Raw genomic sequence first — 23113 nt, 5'->3', positions numbered from 1 at the left:
AGGAGGAATTGTTAGCAATCTCAATGCCAATGAATGTTGCCAATTCTTACCTTTGACCCTATTCTTTAGCAAAGAAGAACAGAAACTCAGATTAATAGATGTTGCTAAGAGCAACCCAGAACTCCGACATTTTTATTACGCCTTACTCGACCTGCTAACTTGGAGTAGACTTGTTAGTGATGGAGACGAGGGGAGAAATTATGCCACTAAGCATGCTACTGTTAGGAGAAACCGATCAGGCTTTCTCGTTGGGGAACCTTTCACGTTACCTCAATGGGAACAGTCAGCTCTGATTCCAAGTCATTGCTCGGAGTGAGCTGCTGTACTGATGACCCTTTTCTCTCCCTCTGCAGCGGTTGTGGGGCAAGTAGGTGGCAAATACGGATGAATGATTCTTGAGTGTAGTCTCGGAGTACCCTTGGGTCTCATGGGTTGTGTAAGATGACTCTGGGCTAAAGAAGACAACTGGAGAGCTGATGGGGGCTGACACTCAGCCCTTGTGCCTACGACTATCCAGGCACGGGCTCCATTTGACAACGGTGTTTGTCTGAAGCCTCACTTACAGACTGGCAAAGTACACAAACATTGAATGTCACCAGCTTCACCATTCTTTAAAGTCCAGCTGCCCCTCCTGGTTTTTCCTGAGTCCTAAGGTCTGCCCAGTAACCTCCAGTATACCAGTTCCTTCATGAGCAGACCGACTTCTTTTACCCGGGGCACTCACAGACAGGAAAGACTTTCGTAGGAGAGCAAAAATGATCTTTCCTTTACCCTTCTGAGTTCTTAGCTGAGATCCATGTAGTAAAAGACAGATGAATAAGAGAAAAACAAAGAGAAGTACAGTAACACGCATACCTCATGTATGCATGGGAACTACTGAGAGAAAAATGAGTAACTCCTTGACGTGGCTTAGAATTCACGCTTAAATTCTATCTTCATAGTGAAAGGGGAGTGAGGATGCAAGCTTCTTAGGGAAGAGTAAATGACTTTTAGGAAAGATGAATAGGACCTTGGAAGAAGATATTGCAGGTGTGATAGTGTGTGACAAATTTATCTGGGTGTGGTGTCAGCTTCTAATCTCCTCTTCTGTGACAAGAGTCAGTCTTCCCTGGTTGATGACACTCCAGGAAGGGATTTATGACAACTGAGTTCCTTTAGGGGGATCTGACTTTAGGCATATGAAGGGAGTTCAGAGAAAGCCTCTCCCTGTATTTGCTTTTCTCAGTGCCTAAAGCCCCAGATAACAAATATACTGTATATTTGGAGCGGCATGTCCTAAACTCCTACACTCATATTTTGAGGTGGCACATTCCATTACCTTTCACTTTAAATGAGAATATCCATTTGCTCTTTGTTTTAATCCAATGATTGCATACTTTTAACTTTTGTTTTAGTGTAATACAACCTCAAACTTGCACTATCACACCTGCATGAAGGTTGGTGTTTGTTTGTTTGTTTTTTAGAATGACACAACTATAAAGTTTATTGAGATTGCTTTTTCACTGACCTAGTATCCAAGCACCCAAGAAGCCATGATAAGGCAAATTATTTGGGACTATTACAATGGGTCACTTTTAACGCAGAGTATGTCTGAGGACAAATTCTGGGGTTAGGCTGCCTGTGTGGGAGGCTGGGTCCCACCACTTACACCAGGGAATCTGGCACCTGTCAAGCACCACCCTGTGTGTTACTGGGAAAATTACCTGAGTTCCTAGAATCGAGCTTGACACACAGTCAAACATGGTAAATGTTGGCTGCAAAAGATACTGTGATTGTGTTGCTAGGAACTCAGAAACATGAGGATTGCATTAAAAATTAAATTCTAAATATTTTCCAGGATTTTTGTTAATTGCAATTGCTAAATAAGATAAACTTGATCAAGGCACATGCACAGAATTTTAGTTATCTGTACATAAATCATTTATTCTGATCCATCATAGATGAAGGGGGGGAAAGTACACGCACACACACACTCAAAGATTTTAATGATAGTCTAGAAATGGAGATTTAACTAAATTTTAATATAAAGGCAGATGCATTTCTAGTGAGGTTTTTATCAGATATTACTTATAAGCAGGTAGTTTAAAGAGAATGCAGACTTGGGAGAGATTTGGGGGTGGGGAGAGTTCTGTGTGTGTGTGTGTGTGTGTGTGTGTGTGTGTGTGGTTCACCTTTTCTTCCTTGTCGTCAGAATAGTTCCATTTAGGAAACAAGCTCTCTTTCCAAACTTGCAGATATCTGCACATAGTATTCTGCCCAGAAGGGAAAAAAATAGCTTACTATGATTCATTTGAAGCAAATCTCCTAGGATGTCAAAAGGGATTATTTATTGCTATTACAGGATTGATTTATCTGCGGAAACATGTATTCCTTCTCACCATGAAATCAGGACTCTCCCTTGAAATCGGTTGATTAGGCAACTACTTCTTAAAGGGATACGAAGACCCCTGACATGCTCCCACTAGCCTCCAAGTAGCTCCCCACATCCCATTACCCTCACTTCCTACCTGGTCTTAAATTCCTGTCTATAGCGTCTACTTTGTGTTTAGAAAAATACAAATGATTCCCTTAAAATATCTTACAATTTATCTGAGAGAGGAGAATGCATTCAACTTCTGTTAGCATATTTTAGAGGCTTAAATGGTCTGATAAGCTACCACACCGCTTTAAGCTGCAGAGAGAAGTCTCTGAGAGGGGATGTTCAATTAGTGACTGGGCAACAGCCATTTGAATTGCAGAGAAAGAAAGGACTGAATATCAAGGAACGATTCTTTGAAGAGGGGGACATAAAGGAGTCTCCTTATATAATGAATTTTTCTTTGGGTAGAAGGAAAGATAGCAGAGCACTACGTGGGGGAGGGGGTGGGAACACTCTGGGAGAGCTGACTTTATCCGGCAGGAAATGGATTTGCCTCCCTCATATCCTCTATGTCTCCCTGCTCTCCCATCCTGCTACACGCAGATCTGGAGAAGACTAGGAAAGCAAAGAAGAGATGGGGGTAGCAGATACGATAGACATTAACACTATGGTCTCTGCTATATGGCACGCTTCTATTCTATTACCGTGCTGGTCAGTGGGAATGAAGCTTTGCTGGAGAAAGTTTGTTTTAAATAAAGAAACAAGGAAAGTAGAAATCAATCAGCAAAACAAATCAGAGCTGCCAAAGTCACACTGCCCACTTTTCCCTCCCACAAGACCAACAGCCCTGGGTAAAATAGCCCTGCTTTACCCTTTTCCATCTAATTTTGGTGACTAATTATGACATGTAGCAAACTAAAAATAATTGCAAGTATTTGCACAATTTCCTTTTCACATTTTTTTCCTCTGAGAAGTAGGTATCAAACCTTGTGAAGAAAAGAAGTATATAATGATAAAGTTAAGTTTTCCTCAGTACGATGTCACTGCTATTTTGGTTGCTTTGCGATTGTGGGCCCGATCCCACCCACCTATTTATTGTAACATTTCTCTTCTAGAGCCAGAATAGGACAGACTCATATACCATTCTGATCTGGGTGCATTTCTTCAGAAGGTACGCTGTGTTCGTGGGGAATCGTGGCTGCCTGGGCTTGGGGCTGAAGAGGCAGGAGGAAACGTATGCATGCATTTCAACAACAAGATTTCCTAGCGAAGTGAACAAAATCAAATGATGGGCACCAAAGAACAGGAGTACACTCAGACCCCTCCTTCACACTCACGCCTGTTGTTTTCCCACTAGAGTTTCTGTCTTGAGATTCTGCATGGATATCCTTCATTTAAACGGATTGATGTAGAGGAAGCCAGTGTGGAAATCAAGGAAGGTGAAACGGTTATCGAGACAATACTCTTGCAGAGTGATTGTTTTGGAATTCTTTACTGGTTGGGGGTCTTAGGAACATTGTGAGGACACTGAGTCCCCCCCCCCCCCTTTGTCCTAATAATCCTTCCTCGGGCTGCTTTTCAGTTACAGCCATCCCATGTAGTCCCTCCTTGTTACAGCAGATGCCTCTTACTTGGTAACGCTTCACACAGGCACAGGGACTGCGCTTATCACCACGTACACACCCAGGGCCACTCCATGCCTCTCGTGCTGAATTTTCCCTGGCTCTCCACTCCACTCCCCTCCTGTGGTGAGTAGGACAGCAAGGCCCCACTTCTGGATGTCACTGCCTGCTGCTCTGAGCTAGCTGGATTGCTTCAGCAGCTGCCCCCCAAGCTTCTTGGCTCTCTCTTTTCCTGAAATCACCCTGGCCAAATAGCACCTAGATTCTACTCTACCATATGCTACTCATGCAACCCATCGTGGAGGAATCTACCCAAATCTACCCCCACAAAAGGCAAATTTATTTAGTTCCCTTACCCTTTCAAGACAAATTGTTTCAGTCTTTGCATTGCAAAACTGGGGAAGCCTGGAGGATGTCTTTTAGGCACTGTATTTGTTTTCTAGGGCTGCCATAACTAAGTACAAAAAAATGGGTGGGATACAACAAAAGAAAACATTGCCTCACAGCTCTTGAGGCTAAAAGTCTGAAATCACGATGTCAGCAGGGCCATGCCCCTATGAAAGACTCTAGGGAAGAACCCCTTCCTTGCCTTTCCCTAGCTTCTGGTGGATGCCAGAAATCCTTTCATTCCTTGGCCTAGGCCGGCATCCAATCCCTGCTTCCGCTGTCAAGTTGTATCCTTTCTTCTTCTTGTGTGTCTTTCTCTCTTCAGAAGGACACCAGTCATTGGATTTCGGGTCCACTCTAATCCAGTATGACCTCAGCTTAGCTTGATGACATCTGCAAAAACGCTGTTTTCTAGATAAGGTCATTTTTACAGGTGCAGAGGGTTAAGACTTCACGATATCTTTTTGGGGACACAGTTCATGCCACAATAACCACTACTGGACATTGGGTCATCCTCAAGCAAGAAGCAGCTCAAAGAATGTATCGCCTGCTCAAAGCACACCTGTCAGCCCCCTGACACAGCACCCACCCCCTCCCACATCCATGGAATCGACCCACTCCGCAGGGACCTAGGGGGTCCATGGTCTAATGTCTCGTGGGCAGGACTGGCCCACCTGGTCTGGGCTATTTCTCACTGAGGCCAGAGTATAGAGGACTAATCACCCCTCACTATCACCTCAGCACTTAGTTCTCCCTGAGAAATCATAACTACTGAAGGAGAGCTACTCCCTGGAAAAGAGCTACATGAACTTTAAACCCACAACTTACTTTTTCCCAAGTAGTATGATCATCCTTATAATAGATCACTCTTTGTTGACAACCTTTCTGTCACTCTTTGATGCCCTTCCTATCCACACACAAATAATTGAGATTATCTTTCAAGAGGATGGGTTTTCCTAAAACTTGATGGGTCCCTTCACTGTTGTGATTTTTGGAGAGCTACAGAATGTCTTGGGGTTACATATTCCCACATAAATAGCTCAGAAGATCCCCAATCTCCACCATGCTTTCCATTTCCTATTGATGCATTACTTTTAAAAGGAAAGTTTCGACTTCCTCGATTGTAAATCAGGTTTTAAATGTGCATACTTTTCAGGAAAAGGGACCGGATATCAGGGCATAAATACCAGATGGTAGAGTGTGTTATTCACAATCTACAATATAATCCGTGTGATGGTTTTAGTTCTCCATTTGCATGCTGGCTTGACTGTACATCTAGAAACAGACAGAGACAGAGGCAGAGGCAGAATGAGAAACAGAGAGAGAAAGTCTACTTTCTAAAAGTCAGTGCTTGGTCCCTGCGTCAGACTGCGTAAGAACAAAAGAGAATCCTACTGAAAAAAATAAATACCACCAGGCTTAGTTAGGTATGACAGTGCAAAGACATTTTATAAATATTTTGATAAGTAGATGCAAGAGAAAGTGACTTGTGAGGTAGTTATTTTGCATTACGCTACGTTCAAAGCCAATTGGAATTCTTCATTTGCATTAACCATCTGAGCTGTTTGCCATTTGGAGAACTGTTCTATTCTAAGTTCCAGCTCCTCCCCTACTAGGTAGGCAGCAGTGGAGCTTCTGTACTTGAATCTGCCCTGATGAGACTGTGCACTGAAGTTAGCTGCACGCATAACAGATGAAGCAAAGGATTTAAATTTACCACTGGGACTGAAGTGTGTGTGTGTGTGTTTTAAGTCATTAAAAGAGTATGGCTACTCGACCATGAGAAAAAGATGCAAAATAATGAGTGGCATGAGTCATTTCTTCCCACTTAGAAAAAAAAGGAAAAAAAGCAAAAAAACCCCACATAACTGTTTAGTGGTTTCCATAGGAAAAACACTCGATAAGCAGAGAGCAGCGACTTTTAAAAGTCATTATCAATATACCATTTTGTCAGTCACAATGGAATTTGGATAGAACACTGCTGGGCGGCTAGGCTGGACTAAAGCCCCCTCCAGGATTTACAGGGGCCGACCTCGTTTACCTGTTCCAGCAGGAAGGCCAAGGGCCTGGGTGCCCAGCTGCAAAGGGGGAACCGCATTTAAAGCCTGGGGCTCTTCCAGTCCCTGAGTCCTGGGGCAGGGCCCTGAGCCGAGCTCTCTGCACATTCTAGCTCTGAGGCTGCCCGGTGTAAACAGACTTCTGCACACCCGGCCTCCTCCCAAAGGCCTGCGGCAGCTCACAGGAGAAATCTCTGACTGTCCTTTCTCCCGGGAACTGAAAAGAAACGTGCTCAAGGACTTCTGGTCAGAAATGCAGCGTCATCAGTGTTCTCTCAGGATTCATTGAATGTATATTGTTGCCTTTATTTTTGAAGATTCCTAAGTGCTGAGACATGACTTAGTAGAGTCTCTCAGGGGTCCTGACAGGGTCCCTGTGAACGGGAGAATGCAGGTTTCACAAAAGAGAAAAGGGTGATTTTACAAAAATTTTATCAAACATTTGGGGATATTTCTTTCTTGTTTTTTTAAAGAAAACTTCATAGTGACATTTTAATTTTTTTTTTATTTTTTTAATGTTTATTTTGACAGAGAGAGAAAGAGCAGGGTGGGAGAGGGGCAGAGAGAGAGAGAGGGAGAGAGAGAATCCCAAGCAGGCTCCATGCTTTCTACGTGGAGCATGATGCGGGCTCCGTCACAGGAACAGTGAGATCATGACCTGAGCTGAAATCAAGAGTCAGGCACTTGGGGCGCCAGGGTGGCTCAGTCGGTTGAGCGTCCGACTTCAGCTCAGGTCACGATCTCGCGGTCCGTGAGTTCGAGCCCCGCGGCGGGCTCTGGGCTGATGGCTCAGAGCCTGGAGCCTGCTTCCGATTCTGTGTCTCCCTCTCTCTCTGCCCCTCCCCCGTTCATGCTCTGTCTCTCTCTGTCTCAAAAATAAATAAACGTTAAAAAAAAATTTAAAAAAAAAAAAAGAGTCAGGCACTTAACCCACTGAGCCACCCAGGCACGCCCACAGTGACCTTTTTAAAAACCCAAATTAGAGTTACACTGCTTGTGTTGATTTGCATCTTATACTTTTAGAATATCTTTCTATATCATTAAGTATTCTTTGAAAATGTAAATATATTAGCTACAAATATGTAAATTACAACACGCCCCACGATAAAATACTAAATTTTTACACCTCTTAATGTTAAAGAATTTAGAAATGCTTCTACATCAAATGTTGTATTTTTCTCATCCCTTGAAAAAAATTACATAAGTTATGCTGAACATAAAATGTTATGGGTTTCTTTTTCCTGCCAAGTAGATCATGATAATTCTAAAATTGGGCAGAAGCATCTGAATGTGAGTCATTAGGCTGAGAAGAAAGAGAAAAAAGTAATAAAGTGCCTTCCCACAAAACTGAAGATCTCCACTATTGCTTGTATTTCACGGGCTGGAAACTAGGGATCTAAGCAAATGTTAAGTTGGATAATCTTCTAGAATCAACTAACCCTGAGGATTCATGATTCAGAACCTTCAGAACTGCTGGGTCAGGCGGCTGGATGGGAGGGGTGTTATCCCCAAATCAGTTTACCATAAAGATGAGGCAGACAGAAGGCACACACCATCTAGCTCTGTTCTTTACTCATTCCGAAAATGGAAATACAGAAGAAAATCCTGTCTATAGGCTCTTAGAGAGGAGTCCTCTAAAAGCATTTGGTCAGCTGACCCAGAGAGAGATGGGTAGAAAGTCGATGAAAAATCTAGATTCTCTTTGTTTTTCAAGTATACAGACTTGAAAGTTTTTAGCAGCTTTACCCTGGATAAGAGTTCTCCTTGTTTAATACCAGTAGAACTTATACTGTATAACACATAGGGAAATTAAGGAGAATGGAAAATAAAAGAGCAGCCTCTGTGAATCGGAGATATGGCCTTCTGATACAAAGATAAACAATTATCTGTCATAGAATTCTTATCATATGTTATTCCCTGCTCTAAACACTTTATGTGTATTAAATTCTCACACAACCAGTGGTAAATATCATGCTATTCTAGAGCTGAGGAAGGAAAGACTGGAGGGCTGACTTCATTCACTCATTCTTTCATTACTCCCTCATGTATTTGGCTCCTAAAGGGTGACCAGCACAGTTTGAGGGAGATATTGTTAGGAATGGTCCATCATCGGGGCGCCTGGGTGGCTCAGTCGGTTGAGCGTCCGACTTCGGCTCAGGTCATGATCTCACAGCTTGTGAGTTCGAGCCCCACGTCAGACTCTGTGATGACAGCTCAGAGCCTTGAGCCTGCTTCTGCTTCTGTGTCTCTCTCTCTCTCTGCCCCTAACCCACTCACATTCTGTCTCTGTCTCTCTCAAAAATAAACATTAAAAAAAAAAAAAAAAAGGCATGGGCCATCATCTCTGCCTCCTCCCAGAGCAAATGGGACCCACAGCTGGGATTTCCACTGTCTGCTTGTCTTCAAAGCCCTGAAAACCAACACTCAAAGTGCGATTTAATGACAAACCTGTGACATCTCCCAGGAGACTTTCTTCCTGATTTGAAAAGTGCCACGATTAACTTTAGAATTAGGAATTAAAATAATTGGTGCCATTGTCCATGATTTTGTGATGGCTAGGTGGATGCAGGAGGCAGCTGATTAACCAGATTTAGAAATAAGGCCCCGTGGCTTCACTAGTCAAAAATAGTCTTATTGACCTCCACATATGAGATAAGAATGCTCAAAAGGCAGTAGTGAAAGAAGTATTCACCAGTATTTACCTAGAACACAAGATTCACCATTGTTTTCAAAGTTAGACAGAATGGCAAAAACAGAACCTTAGCAAAATATTTTCAAGTGATCCCCAACCACAAATGCAGATTTTTGGCAAGCCAAGGGTCCTTATCAACCCCGCAGCCAGGTGAAAACATTTGTCTGACGAGCCTAAAAGCATGGATTCATGACCACACTCTTTCCACCACACCACCAACGAGCCTTTTTGAGGTAATACAGTCGTTGGCATTATGTTGGATCTCTGGTCGCCACATGGTGGAGAGAATCTTAATTGAGTCCTATTCTTGGGCTGGTTGGATAGGCCCACAGACCTAGGAAACAAGCACGTTGTTTTTGGAATAAAAAATCTTCTTTCGAACATTCTAATAATGTTCACAAAAGTTATCCTCCATAGGTTTATGAAAACTCAAATTATATATAAGAAATTGACCATGTATACCTCAAGCCTTTTTTGTTTTGTTTTGTTTTTTAATATCAGACCCCTGGTGGAGGGTTATGCCACCAGGATGGGTTTTACCTTAAAAGCCAATCATATTCCCACAAGAGTCACTCATCAAAGAAAGCATGAAACCTGCCTGGAGCAGATTCAGGGACAAACATTAACCAGTAATTCAAAACAGTGATTGAGGTGGTTTTATTTGGATTTAGTTATTTCTCTTGGACAAGCTATTCTTACTGTATCTTAAAATGTGTATCTTAAAGCCTGGCCTTTATCAAAATAAAATAAGCCTGACCACGGGACATTATTTGGAAATCAAATTTTATTAATTGCATAATGGTTTAATAACCTAGCTAAATAAGGCTTATTTCCTCATCAACACATTTTAAAAGAAGCTGATTGAAGAGAATCCCTCAGGCGCTTCTTTCTTAATGCAGGTATGATCTGATAAAAGCCTTCATTTGGTAATCTGATAACAAAATTATGAAGTTTTCACTAATTTCAAAGAATCAAAAGTATTCAAATTCATACAATTGACTCATCAAAAATGTCCTTACAATAGAGCATAATAAAGAGCCAACTACTGAACTTACTAACACCTTCCTAACTTCTTGTACGTGAGTACCATTACTTTGAGAGTAAGTCATCAGCACAATATGTGGACCCTGGGACCTATTTGAGTTAGCTGCAATTGTGACCGTAGAAGTAACAGGATCACGGGGCACCTGGTTAAGCATCCAACTCCCTGGTTTTTGCTCAGATCATGATCTTCCAGCCCATGAGATCTAGCCCCGAGTGAGGCTTTGAACTGGTAGAGCAGAGCCTGTGTGGGATTCTCTCTCCTCTCTCTCTCTCTCTCTCTCTCTCTCTCTCTGCCCCTCTCCCCTAACTCGCTCACATGCTCTCTCTCTCTCTCAAAATAAATAAATAACATTAAAAAAAAAAGAAGTGATAGGATCATTCATGCAAACTGTGGACATTCCTTAATAATCTGTCCACTTTCCAGAGGAGAAGAGAATTCGCTCTGATGAAGCTATTTCTATCACATCAGTGTTGATAGAAATGAGTGACTCATTTAGTAACCATGGAGATAATGCCAAGGAGTATAAGAGAGGAACATGTGTGCGTACTTCCAGATGCTGCTGCTTTTGTGAAAGCATCTGTTCAGGGATCTAAATCTGCTACGAGCATATTTAATGTCTCTAAAACGAGACTCATTTGGTTTTGCTTTCCCTTCACACTTTTGTTGATTCTCTGTAGTAGCTTCAAGTAAATATAATGCAAGGCAACCCAACACTTCACTCACAGGACCCTGTGTTCTTTCCAGAAATGTGTCTCATATTTAAAGATGGGTGTCCAAATGTGCTAAAAACTGCTAGACTGAGTATTTAGGGGGACAGGTCTTTACAGAAATGACCATGAAAACTTTGGGTATTTTTCTATTTAAAATCAAATTCTGGGGCACCTGGGTGGCTCAGTCGGTTAAATATCCAACCTCAGCTTAGGTCATGATCTCGCAGTCTGTGAGTTTGAGCCCCCCGTCGGGCTCTGTGCTGACAGCTCAGGGCCTAGAGCCTGCTTGGGATTCTGTGCCTCCCTCTCTCTCTGCCCCTCCCCTGCTCATGCTCTTTCTCTCAAAAATGAATAAACGTTAAAAAAAAAATTAAAATCAAATTCTACTAGTAGGTTGCTTTAATAATTCAGCAAGTATTTCCTGAAAGCCTACTATTTATGATTCACAATGAAGAATACAAAAGTGAATGAAGTATGGTACCTATCCTCAAAAAACAAAAACAAAAAATAAATAAGACAAGATGAAGTGGCTCAAAGACGTACATTTGCTCAAATGAGAGAGCAAGCCATTTGTGTTGTTTACATAGGAGCTACTTCGAGATGAGCCTCTAAGAAATGGATATGATTTTAAGAGTAATTAAGAGTAATCCCAATGGAGGAAACATAGCACAAAAAAACGTGAGTCAAAACCATATCTGCCGTGCCACCCCAGTCACATGCTCTTGGGAGACAGGGACTTGTCTTGATTATTTCGGCACCTCTAAGACCCAAAACGATGTCAGGCACACGGCAGGCTCCCAGTTAAAATGTGCTCATAAAACTCAAAGGAAGGCTGAAACATAAAATGCACGTAAAAAGAAGTCGCCAAAAGTCCAATTTTACTGAAGAACAGACTATAAGAAAGGAAATAGAGTATAACGTCCTGAAAATTAGGTTGGGAACATATTGTGCCGGGCTTGACTTGGAATTTATTAATAGATAATGTGAAGTCACTGTTCCTTTTCAAAAGATTGACCTTGTAACAACTGCACCATCCAATGGAGAGACTGGGGGGGGGGGGGGTGTTGCAGGGGAGAGAGAGAGAGAGTGAGAGAGAGGGAGGGAGGGGGGTGCTGGGGAGAGAACTAGAGACAGAAAAACGAATGAAAAGATTAATATGATAACTTATTTGAGAAAAAGAAATTGAAAGAAATGATGAGCCGGAAATTAATAGCAGTGGATATAAGTACTATATGAACCATAGCAAAGATCATCATAAAAACAAGAGCGGTTATTTCCTGATTAATGATATCCCAGCACAAAGTTAGAATTTTGATTGATTACCTCTTGGGATTCTCAGCACAGAATTGTTATACACAATTTTTCTCCGTGAGGAAATTGAGGCTTGGAAAGATTAGGTAACTTCCTCAAGGTAGCACTCCTAGAGGCTATATTAGGAGGCTGTATTTTGTTCGATCCTCTGGAATAGACTTCTACGTGGCAGGTGCCAGGAACCAACATTTAGAAGCTTTGTCAAATGCAGCTTGTCCTTTGAATAAAGATGATTAGCTAGAATTTCCAGCACCAGTGGAAATGATCCCAAGCTAGAATCTCTGCAGCACCGCGCTTTTTGCAGAGTAATTCCCATCCTTTTGTAACTACTGGATTATAGCAGGTTATAATGGTTTGTAGCTATTGACTCACGGAAGGCTGAAGTTGATTGTAAATATTAACAGGAGAAATGTTCAAAAATAGATGTCTAACTCTTTTTATGGAACTAATCAAAGATTTACTGTAATTGCTTTAAAAAGGGCTCTGCATTAAAATATAAACTGGCAACGGGGGCGCCTGGGTAGTTCAGTGGGTTAAGGGTCCGCCTATGCTCAGGTCATGATCTCGTGGTTTGTGAGTTCAAGTCCCATGTCGGGCTCTGTGCTGACAGCTCAGAGCCTGGAGCCTGCTTCAGATCCTGTGTCTCCCTCTCTCTCTGCCCTTCCCCTGCACACGCTTTGTCTCTCTCAAAAAAATTAACATTAAAAAAAATTTTTAATAAAAAATAAATAAATAAAATGTAAACTGGCAACACAATCTTATACCTGATTCATTTTTTTTTTAATGTATTGAGCATATAAGATGTGCCAGGTGCTGAACTGGATGCAATGAGAAATGTAGCATAAAAAAGAAATTAGCCTTCATCTCACAGATATTATATTGACAGAGACAGACAGACATGACATAGGGAAGAAGTATTCTAGTACCAACACGAAGAGTAATTATAGTCAGTACGCTGGACACATGAACAAGCTGGCTTGAGAGTCTCTGTGTTTGAGGCTACAAAAAATACATGCATGATTTTTTCAGACACTATTTTTGACCAGGGGAAGACAAAATGTGCGTTACAGGGTTTAAACACATTAAAAGTATTTAAAAAAAAAAAAAACACATAAAGAAATAGAAATTAATTCAGAGGTTGGGAAGCCTTGAAAACTGGTTGGGATTTGAGGAAATAAAAGGTTAAGGAAATTCCAAATCCAGATCAGGAAAATAGCATGGACATCATGGGCGATTCAGGAAGAGCAGAGAGACATAGGTGAAGTGAGCGATGAGGTGAAAATGATATTGAAAAAGGAGAATAGAGTCAGATCAGGTCACAGCCTTAAGGTCATTCTAGAGTGTCAGAAGTTGGCCTTTTTTATTTTTATTTTTATTTTAGTGTTTATTTTTTGAGAGAGTGTGAGAGAGACAGAACGTGAGCAGGGGAGGGGCAGAGAGAGAGAGGGAGACGCAGAATCCGAAGCAGGCTCCAGGCTCCGAGCTGTCAGCACAGAGCCCCATGCGGGGCTTGAATTCATGAACCACGAGATCATGACCCGAGCTGAAGTCAGACGCTTAACCGACTGGGCCACCCAGGTGCCCCAGAGGTTGGTCTTTCTGATGACCAAGAGCCCCCATAAGTTTTGAAAGGAGGGAGTGAGGTAATTGGACTAGGTTTTAGGAAGAGTCCTGTAGCAACAGTATAAATGGTGGTGAAGAGAGGTGGGAAAGTTAAGTTAGGTACACCTACTTAAGATCCAAAAGACAAACTATAAACCTGATCATCAGCCAGCTCCTAAGGACTCTGTCACAGAGATCAATTCTGCAAATATCACAGCACACCAGAAAATAATTGCTGTTGAAGGATAACTAGTTTCTTCTGGAAGCTATGAAGACCATTAACTAGCTGCTATTTTTTTTTTCCTTTTTTCACTCTCTATGCATGAAAATAGCCCAAGTATTCGATAAAAACACACAAAAGTTGTCCCAGCACTGCTTAAGATCTAAATTTACGGTGTCTTTTTCTCCCTAAAATACCCAAGCATCCTCAAAAAAAAGCCAAAGCAGCTATATGTAAGTCAAGGAAACCAGGATCTTTTTAAGTTTTTGTTTTTTTTTTTCCGAAAGAGAGAGAGAGCACAAATGGGGGAGGGGCAGAGAGAGAGGGAGAGAGAATCCCAAGCAGGCTGCACACACTGTCAGCGCAGAGCCCAACATGGGGTTCGAACCCACAAACCGTGAGATCCTGACCTGAGCCGAGATCAAGAGTCGGACGTTTAATCGACTGAGCCACCCAGGCACCCCGAGATCTTTTTAACACTAAGCTTGGGGTGTGAACTTGGAGGTTGAAACCATGAAAAGCTAACTTCTCAGAACTGCTTCCTGCTGTCCAGCTGTAAAGGAATTGGCATATGCAAGAGAGGAGCAAAATTAACTTGGAGTACCAGTGCTCGCGAACATACTAAAAACCATGAAGACTGTACCTTTTTAGGTGTCTGCGCTTTGTGTACAAGGCATAGCAAGAACAGGGTGAAGTGAGTCAAGTGGTTGTAAATATGTAGCTGTAACACTGTTGGAGTCTAGATTAATATACTACAGCTGCTCTCTCTTCACTCCTCATGACCCAGGACCTTGACATTCACTGAAGCTAGGTCAACGTCCTGCTCTATGGCTGTGAGCTCCAGTGGTTCCTCAAAGGCCCTACAGAGATAACTGAACTAGAAAGACACACGCTTAAAAAAGATGCACTAGATAATTCCAAAGACACACTTCCCACGTGGAGCCCCCGGTTGTCTGCGCCTTAACAAATACTGGAAATTATTCTAAGGAAATGAATAGAATAAGGCTCAGAATACTGTTTGAGGCAAATCGGTGTCTCTGCTTTTTATGGGTATTGAGCCTTCTTTGTATCGGCCTGTTGGGTCTTTTTTTTTTTTTTTTCCCCCTCCTAGCTTCCCTTGAAAACTCACAGCTATTTTCTCAGGATCCTCCTAGAAATAAATCACTCTTGTTAACATATGTCGCTTAGGTTTAAGCTCATTAAAACACACCCATTCTATGGGATTCATAATTCAAACTAAGTTGGTACTTATTCTCCAAAAACATAAGACTGTTTTCAACGTTCTGAAAGGAGACGGAGCAAAAGAGGCTTTTTCTGTTTTCAGTGAAGTTGCTGCTATGCCACAGCGAAAAGGTATCTGTGTTATTTCAGGTGCTCGCTTTTATGGCCAAAGTTGTGCCCAAAATACAATATGCCTTTAAATGGCTCTGGGATTGATTAATTTCTCAGATGTTCTCCTTCCCCCTATGATGATGTGGATTCAGCTCTGGCCCACTTCAACTATTAAATTAAATTATACTAAATCTTAGAAAACTGGTTATTTTCCTGCACTTAGGGTACCCATTTTGGGTAGAGCTTTAAGTAACATTAACAGGGTATAAGAGGTCAGGCTAACAGACACTAAATATCAAAGGTGTTCTCAATACGTCACCCTTTAGTAAAAGAAAAAGGAAACAGGGTTGTTAGGGCTGACCCAGGGATGAAGGGAAAGGTCCCTTATTGTTTCTTCAAGTCCTACTCTTCCAAAGTTTTTTCAAAATTCTGACCCAGAATAACTACAGTTCCAGCCCTGGCTATGTTTCATCACCAATCACAAAGCTTACCCATTTCATCACCTTATCTGCCCTCCCCCGCCCCTCACTGGTCAACCATGATCTCCTTTTCATTTATTTTTTCAGGGCTATTGTGAAGGGTGATTAGTCCAACATCTCTTACATAACTCATGACCCTTTAGCGGGTATCAGTGGTATCCATTTTTATAATGACCCGGGGCTCAAATTATTGTTTTGGCTCAAAGCTAAAGAACTTCTCATTTTCCTCCCTTATGACACTTTGCTACACATTGATAAGGTTGTTTTGGAGGAAAATTATGATCTCACATAATAGTTTCCTCTGAATTATTTGGAAGCTGAGCAACACTGGACCTAATTATAAGGAACAAAAGTCTGTAATTTCTAAGAGGAAGACCTCAGTTCTCTGGAGCAGGCCTCTTCCTCAAGTGATTGATTTAGTCTCCTAAAACAGCTCCTCTTTTCTCCACAGCATTTTTAAATTTTTTTTTTTTTTCAACGTTTTCTTTTATTTATTTTTGGGACAGAGAGAGACAGAGCATGAACGGGGGAGGGGCAGAGAGAGAGGGAGACACAGAATCGGAAACAGGCTCCAGGCTCCGAGCCATCAGCCCAGAGCCTGACGCGGGGCTCGAACTCATGGGCCGCGAGATCGTGACCTGGCTGAAGTCGGACGCTTAACCGACTGCGCCACCCAGGCGCCCCTCTCCACAGCATTTTTAAACACAAACTCTTTTGCTCTTGCATAAAGATCTGGTATTTTCCTATTCTACTTTACAGTAAAGTATTTGGCTTCTTTGAAACTGTGGTCTAGGGTTCATCTTCTGGTTACACCAAAAAAATTCTTTCTCCATAGCGTTTGCCTCCCAACCTCATTCACATTTCGCGTCTGGATCAAAATTCCATGTGAATGTGAGAAAACAGAGTTCTGTCTTTTACTGGCTGCTCCAGAATTTGCTTACACATGCTTCAGAAGACTTCGCTGCTACCTGTGCTGTATTCTTACAGAAAGTCAATCACCACAGTGTTCTTGTCTACAAGGAGATAACACATCGAACGTCCCCATCACACTTAAAGAGCAGGAGAATTAGGAAGTTGGTTTTTATTGCAATTCATTTTTTGGTTCAAGGTGGATTTTGGTCTAGACTGTCTCTTATTAGCCTGACTGATGTCATGAGGTAGACAGACCAGGACGTTTAGCACCATTCCCATGGCAAAGGGGAGAAAAGGGAAGCCAGGGTAGACAAAGTGACATGCCTCCAGTCACATGGATGAGTAGATGTTGGAAACCTTGGCTGAAGTCTAAGCTTCCCCCCCCTCCGCCCAGCTTCACTGAGGTATAACTGACAAATAAAATTATGAGATATTTAAAGCATACAACATGACGATTTGATGCACACACTGTGAAAGGATTCCCCCACAGAGTTAATTAACACATCCATCACCTCACATGCTTCCCCCTTTCTTTTTTTTTTTTTTTTTTTTGGTGATATCACTTCAGTTCAGAATCTGAAGAGCCTTTAAAGCCTGATTCCATGTTCCTCATCCCACAATGCCTCATTCCAAGGGACAGATTTATCAACAGCTCCACGGTGAAAAAATAGTAATTCATTCTTTGAGATGATACTGTAAATATCTTTCAAAAACGCAGGAAACATATTCTCCAGGTCTCAAAATCAAAGGATAATAAACAAAATGTCTTCCGGCACCCAGTACAGTTTTCTCCTAAGGTGGGTTGGCAAGGAACACCTGCAAGCCGGGCCCACCCTCTTCGATACAAGGAAGCTTTTGCCTTTTTTTGACAGAGATATACTTCTGGAATTTTTTTTAGAAAATGTCTAGGAATGCTAACATTGTCCCTATTTCTGCGTTGTAAAGACAAAAGGCATTATACGCACAATGTATTACATACGAGGTAAAATACAACTTGACTCAACAACTGGTTATAGCGATTGTCTCATTGGTAAAAAAGTTTACATTATGTGTGAATAACCAGAATCTGCTGGTATCAACTCAGGAAAAATGAGGAATTTAAGCCTTCTTTTTTTCCAATTTATTTTCTAAACTACAGAATAAATAATTTTATTCCCTGTAACACATTCCATGGATATTTCATCTTTTATGGCTTGGACTCCCTCAACCTTCAGTTAATTTTTACCAGAAATGATCAATAAGGGGATAAATATTGGGCTTTGGGTGCTTTATATTTAAAGGCTTTACAGATTTATAAATTCCATCTTATTAATATCATATTACTGTTCATTGTGCCTAAGGCTCTTTCTTGAGCTACTGAATCATTTTAAACTCTACTGAAATGTCTCTTTAAATGTATTGTTATCATTAGTGATTAACAAGGTCTGTCTGGAAACTTAGAAATCAAATTTTACATATAATTTAGGCACTTGTTTTCAAATTGTTCATTTCAGGAATTCGGTTAAATGCATGGTGATGTTAAAAATTAACGCAGCTCTGTGCATGTCTTTTGAGTATTTCTTGAACAAAGGCTCAGCAAGGTCTGTTTCAATGTGCAAAACTCTGTGTTTAGTCTTTGGGATAGAAAACTACAGAACGTGGCATGTATGTCTTGTTCTTGTCAAGGAATTTGTAGTCCAGTGGAGATGATAAAGCATTCAAGGAAGGAAAAAAGAAAGGAAGGAAGGAAGGAAGGAAGGAAGGAAGGAAGGAAAGGAGAGAGGGAGGAATGGAGGGAGGAAATAAGATCTTCAAAAGCAGCACAGGGTTATGGTGCCACCAGGAATATGTTTACTAGCCAACATTTCAACATGTGACAGAAGGAAAATAAAATTTACCAAAAATGCACAGACATTCTCCTTGTAACTATGCATAAATTGAATGAGATTATTATAACGTGTTGGATTCCAAGTGTCCAGTCCATTCATTGGGATAAAAGCTCAGGCCTGTTACAGAGATCCGAAAGCAATAGAGGCTTAAATGAGAGATATTTATTGCCCACTCAGGTAAAAGTACAAATTGGTAACACAAGAGGAGTAGGTCCATAATTATCAGACACCTAGGCTCCTTCCTCCCCACTCAACACACGGCTTCCCTTTTATGTTCAAGATGGCTGTTCCAGATCCTAACACCTCTCCCCAGAGAGGAGAAAAGGGGAAAGTAGTTGGAATGTCCTTTCCCTTTAAGGCCACGGCTCCTTGGAGGGCACACACATCATTTCCTCTCAAACTCACCAACCAAAATTTGATAGCAAAGCAAGGGAAACAGAAATGTCGTCTTTGGCTGGCTAAAGCCATGTGCCCGGTTAAAACTTCTAGTACAAGGTAAGAAGGTTGAGTATGTGGGGACAACTCTCTCTGCCATGTGTAGTAACCAGGCTATCGTCCTCCACTGCAGAGCTCAGCTGTTAGGTGTAAGAGGGGATTTGGGGTTTTGGGTTTTTGTTTTAATCACGTAGTCCTAGGGCTTTCATTTTCAAAAGAGATTAGAAATGCATCTTGGATGATTTCACAATCAAAGGAGGATTTCTCACCTTGTCAAGCGCTACTCATTTGCAGCCGAAAGCTAATACCTTATGCCAAGCTAGTCAGCGCCAAATACAATTAATTAGATTAAGCTTGTCGCTAAAATACCAAGACAAATGGCTTGAAACGTGGCACTGTCTCCCTTTGCCTTTTTCCCCCTCATCTGGTTTATTTACAATAAAAAAGTAGGTTGCAGGATGGAGTTGCAGAAACTGATCCTTATTAACTGTTACTCTATATATCGCATAACTGATAACAGAACGCTGGAGAGAAAAACGTATCTGAATTGTGTTAGCATAGACTGCCCTACCCTGGATCACATTTAATAATTGATTACAGTGTACCGTTCATGGTGGTTTGAGAGTCTCCATAAAAATAATACCGGCAAGTCTGTTGACGTCATTCTCCTCAGAGCCTTCTCGATTTAGTACCAGAGCTGTGACTCACACCTGCTGCCTCTGAAACACTGAATTTTCCTTTTGCATTTTTCTTGGTAACCTCTCTCGAAGAAAGTGATTTGCCGGGGCAGTTTTTTAAGTGCACCATTTAAACAACTCTCTCGCATACTTTGCTTTACACAATAGGCAACAGATAAGCTGTTTTATTGTAAACCACATTCTATTTCATCGTCACTGGGCGATCTTGCTATTTAACAGGGTCTGATAATCCATTTACGGAGCGTATTACTCGTTTATAGAGCAAAAGGAGGTCATCTAACTGTTTCTGATTTGCAGCTCTGGGTTTCCACATGACAGATTTGCCCAGAGCTCACCTGCAAAGGAAACTAGAGCAGACACGGCTCTTATATAGACAGATCATAAAATTACAAAAACGTGGAGATCAAGGCGACAATGTCCAACTACCTCATTTGCAAATGAGGAAATGGAAGTCCACAAAGGCCGAAAGATCCCTGAGGACACCCACCCAGTTAGCGACCAGAACCTGGAGCTCCCAAATCCCAGAGGTCTGTCCATTCTGTTGCTCAACACCCAGGCAAACAGGAGGTTCAAGTGTCATAAACATAGATGCCCTTGCTCACAGGATCTGCTTAATAAGTGGCCAGCCTTAGGTAGCCTGAGGCGCATATACACCAAATTATTGAGAATAGGGTGGTAACCCACAACTAACAAGACAGCAGACTTAAGAAAACCTCAGCTTTCTCTTTGCTTCCTTGAATTTTTCCTGCTTTTGTTCATTTCCCCTATTTATCTAAACCTGTGGCTTCTCAACTTTTTCAGGTTTCATATACCTGACCCTCAAGCTCTCAGGTGGTGTTAAACTTGTTCAGGATGCAGTAAAATAATGTTAAAAATACTAATAATCATAGTGAAAATGATAGCTTATCTTATGGCCCCTTAAACATTTTTGCGTACCAGGCACTTTGCTAAGAATAATATTTTCTAAGTATATTACGTATATTATTTCACTGTAATTATATAGGTCAATTCCTACATTGGTCCTAAGAAGTATATACTATTATTTTTCCCCATTTTATAGGAATGGAAACTGAGGCACAGAGGATGTAAGTAATTCAGTCCAATTCACACAGCCAGTAAGTAGTTATTATTTAAAACTGGGTTGTCACTTTTAATCACTATATTGGCTATCACAGAAAAACAATTACATATCACATAACTCTATGTCCAGGAGATGGTATGGCATAACAAAATGAGCCCTGGTGTTGGGGCCAGAAGCGTTACAGTCTTTTCTCTTTTTATTTCACCTCTATCCAGAGGTTTGAGCTTAATTAAACTCCTCCGTTGCTGGCCCTTTACCTCTTTTGACCCATGCCAGGTGCCCACCAATATGTGTAAGCACTTCCTTGAAACCATAAGCCATTCACCATACCTATGCATAATACTATTTTTTAAGAAACTGCTAAAAAGTCATGACTTGGTTTGATTACACAAATATGTAGGAAGCATTGGTCACGTGCTGACTACCATTGACATGTAATTGGTCTTAGTAACAATTCTTTTCTTTTTTAATGTTTATTTATTTTTGAGAGAGAGAGAGAGGGAGCACAAGTGGGGGAGGGGCAGAAAGAGAGGGAGACACAGAATCGGAAGCAGGCTCCAGGCTCTGAGCTGTCAGCGTCAGCACAGAGCCCGACCCAGGACTTGAACTCACCAACTGCGAGATCATGACCTGAGCTGAAGTCAGACGCTCAACTGACTGAGCCACCCAGTCGCCCCTCAGATAACAATTCTTATACCGCATAGATCTTTTTGGCTCCCTTGAGCTCCCTGTATGCAAAATAGTCCAGGTTTCAATACCTCACTGCAAGTAACAGGAAAAAATTTTTCTTAAGCAATCACTGCCTTTTTTTTTGTTTTTTTTAACTTTTGGCACTTTGACAGTGGGGCGGTTATGCCCTATAATCAAAGGAAAACATAAACCGGTCATCTCCTAGCAACTCACTGAAGATTACTCTCAGGGAATAATTTGTGTGGCTGAATCCGGGAGCAGATAACTTTGAACTCTGAAGCCAGGAGAACTCCTGCACTGGCCATTAACTCTTCTCAGTATGTTGCAAATACAGTGAACCTGTTTTTGATGGTGTTGCAGGAAGAATGCACACGACAATATTCCAAGCATGGGCAGTTTGATGTGAAAGAAACCGAAGAGTTTTATAATCTTTTTTTGCTGTTGTTAGAAACCTAATTGCAATTAAATGTCACTAGTAATCAAGATCATTTTGCTGCTCTGCAGTTTCCCCTTCCCAGAGCCAGTTTCCCAGCTCTCATATAAAGGGATCGTGGCATTCTTACCTTCCCTGATATCTTCTCCCAGTGGGCTTCTTATCTGCCTGCACAGTCTGGTGTCCTGGTGAGACCCGTCAATCAAAACAGTTTCCCAGTCAGTCTCAGGAAGCCGCTGTTCTTAGAGCCTTAATGTACAAAATAAAGGTGCAATCAACACAGATTCTACTCAGCCATCTGTGCAGGAAAGAAACAAATGTGACTTTAGAAGGATTTATTTCATGTCTTCAAACCAAGATTTAGTACATTCCCAAAATAATTAGTTTATAAAAAGAGGAGACCTGACTAGAGAAGTCATCTGAACAAATGACCACGGAAAGAAAGGGAACCCTATCTGAAATCATGCAGCCACTAGGCACAAGTATCACCATCAAAGGAACACTGACTTTTTAATAGCAGTAGTAACATTTGTGGCATGATGTGCCAGACCTACTTCTAAGTGCTTTGTGCATATTAATCATTGGCTCCTTCAACAACTCTAGGAGGTTGGCACCATTGTTATCCCTATTTATAGAGGAAGAAACTTCGTAGGTTCAGAGAGAGGATATGTTGCCTGAAGTTATCCATGTGGATATGGTAGAATGAGCTTTTAACCCAGTTGGATTGGGCCCAAAGTCTGCGCTCTGGATCACAAACTAGCCTGTCCCCGCAGTAGACATTATCCGGTACCAGTCCCATCGCTCCGTCAGGAAACAAGGCAGAAGGTGATGCTACGGTTCTTGACAAGAGCCCATAAGTTGGATCATAACATTAGTCCTGAAATACTTTTTCTACAAAATCTCCTGATGATAAAGAAATCGTGTCTGTTTCTATTTATTCTGAAGAGGAAGAAGACTGCTTTCTTTTAGGTCTCTGGCTTGTGTTTTGCACATAGAAACGCAACCTCACTTTGAGCAGACTAAAGAAACACAATGGACTTTTGGTTTGCTCAGTATTCTTCAGCACTTGCATTATAGGACGTTGTAGAGTGAACATGACTAGTCTTTTAAAAAAATATATTCTATTACATATCCCAGAAACATTTACTGAGCAGTTAGTATTTGTCATTTATCTATGAGC

General features: G+C 41.5%; 1 protein-coding gene and 1 long non-coding RNA gene across 6 annotated transcripts in view; one reads left to right on the top strand and one right to left on the bottom strand.

Annotated features, from left to right (window-relative positions):
• Nucleotides 1-23113, top strand: part of SORBS2 (sorbin and SH3 domain containing 2) — a 220990-nt gene that overhangs the window by 73057 nt on the left and 124820 nt on the right. For all 3 annotated transcript variants that reach the window (XM_042934331.1, XM_042934333.1, XM_042934334.1), the window contains exon 3: nt 20790-20814. In XM_042934331.1, coding sequence (XP_042790265.1) covers nt 20792-20814 — 23 coding nt within the window. In that variant the 5' untranslated portion in view covers nt 20790-20791. The remainder of the gene's footprint in view (nt 1-20789; nt 20815-23113) is intronic.
• Nucleotides 22070-23113, bottom strand: part of LOC122217405 — a 77222-nt gene continuing 76178 nt past the window's right edge. For all 3 annotated transcript variants that reach the window (XR_006201464.1, XR_006201463.1, XR_006201465.1), the window contains one exon: nt 22070-22182. This is a non-coding gene — a long non-coding RNA (uncharacterized LOC122217405). The remainder of the gene's footprint in view (nt 22183-23113) is intronic.

This window comes from Panthera leo, chromosome B1, assembly GCF_018350215.1.
Source record: "Panthera leo isolate Ple1 chromosome B1, P.leo_Ple1_pat1.1, whole genome shotgun sequence".
In the NCBI taxonomy this organism is placed as follows: Eukaryota; Metazoa; Chordata; class Mammalia; order Carnivora; family Felidae; genus Panthera; species Panthera leo.
The sequence above is the reverse complement of the archived record's forward strand: the minus strand, read 5'-3'. Positions and strand labels throughout refer to the sequence as shown.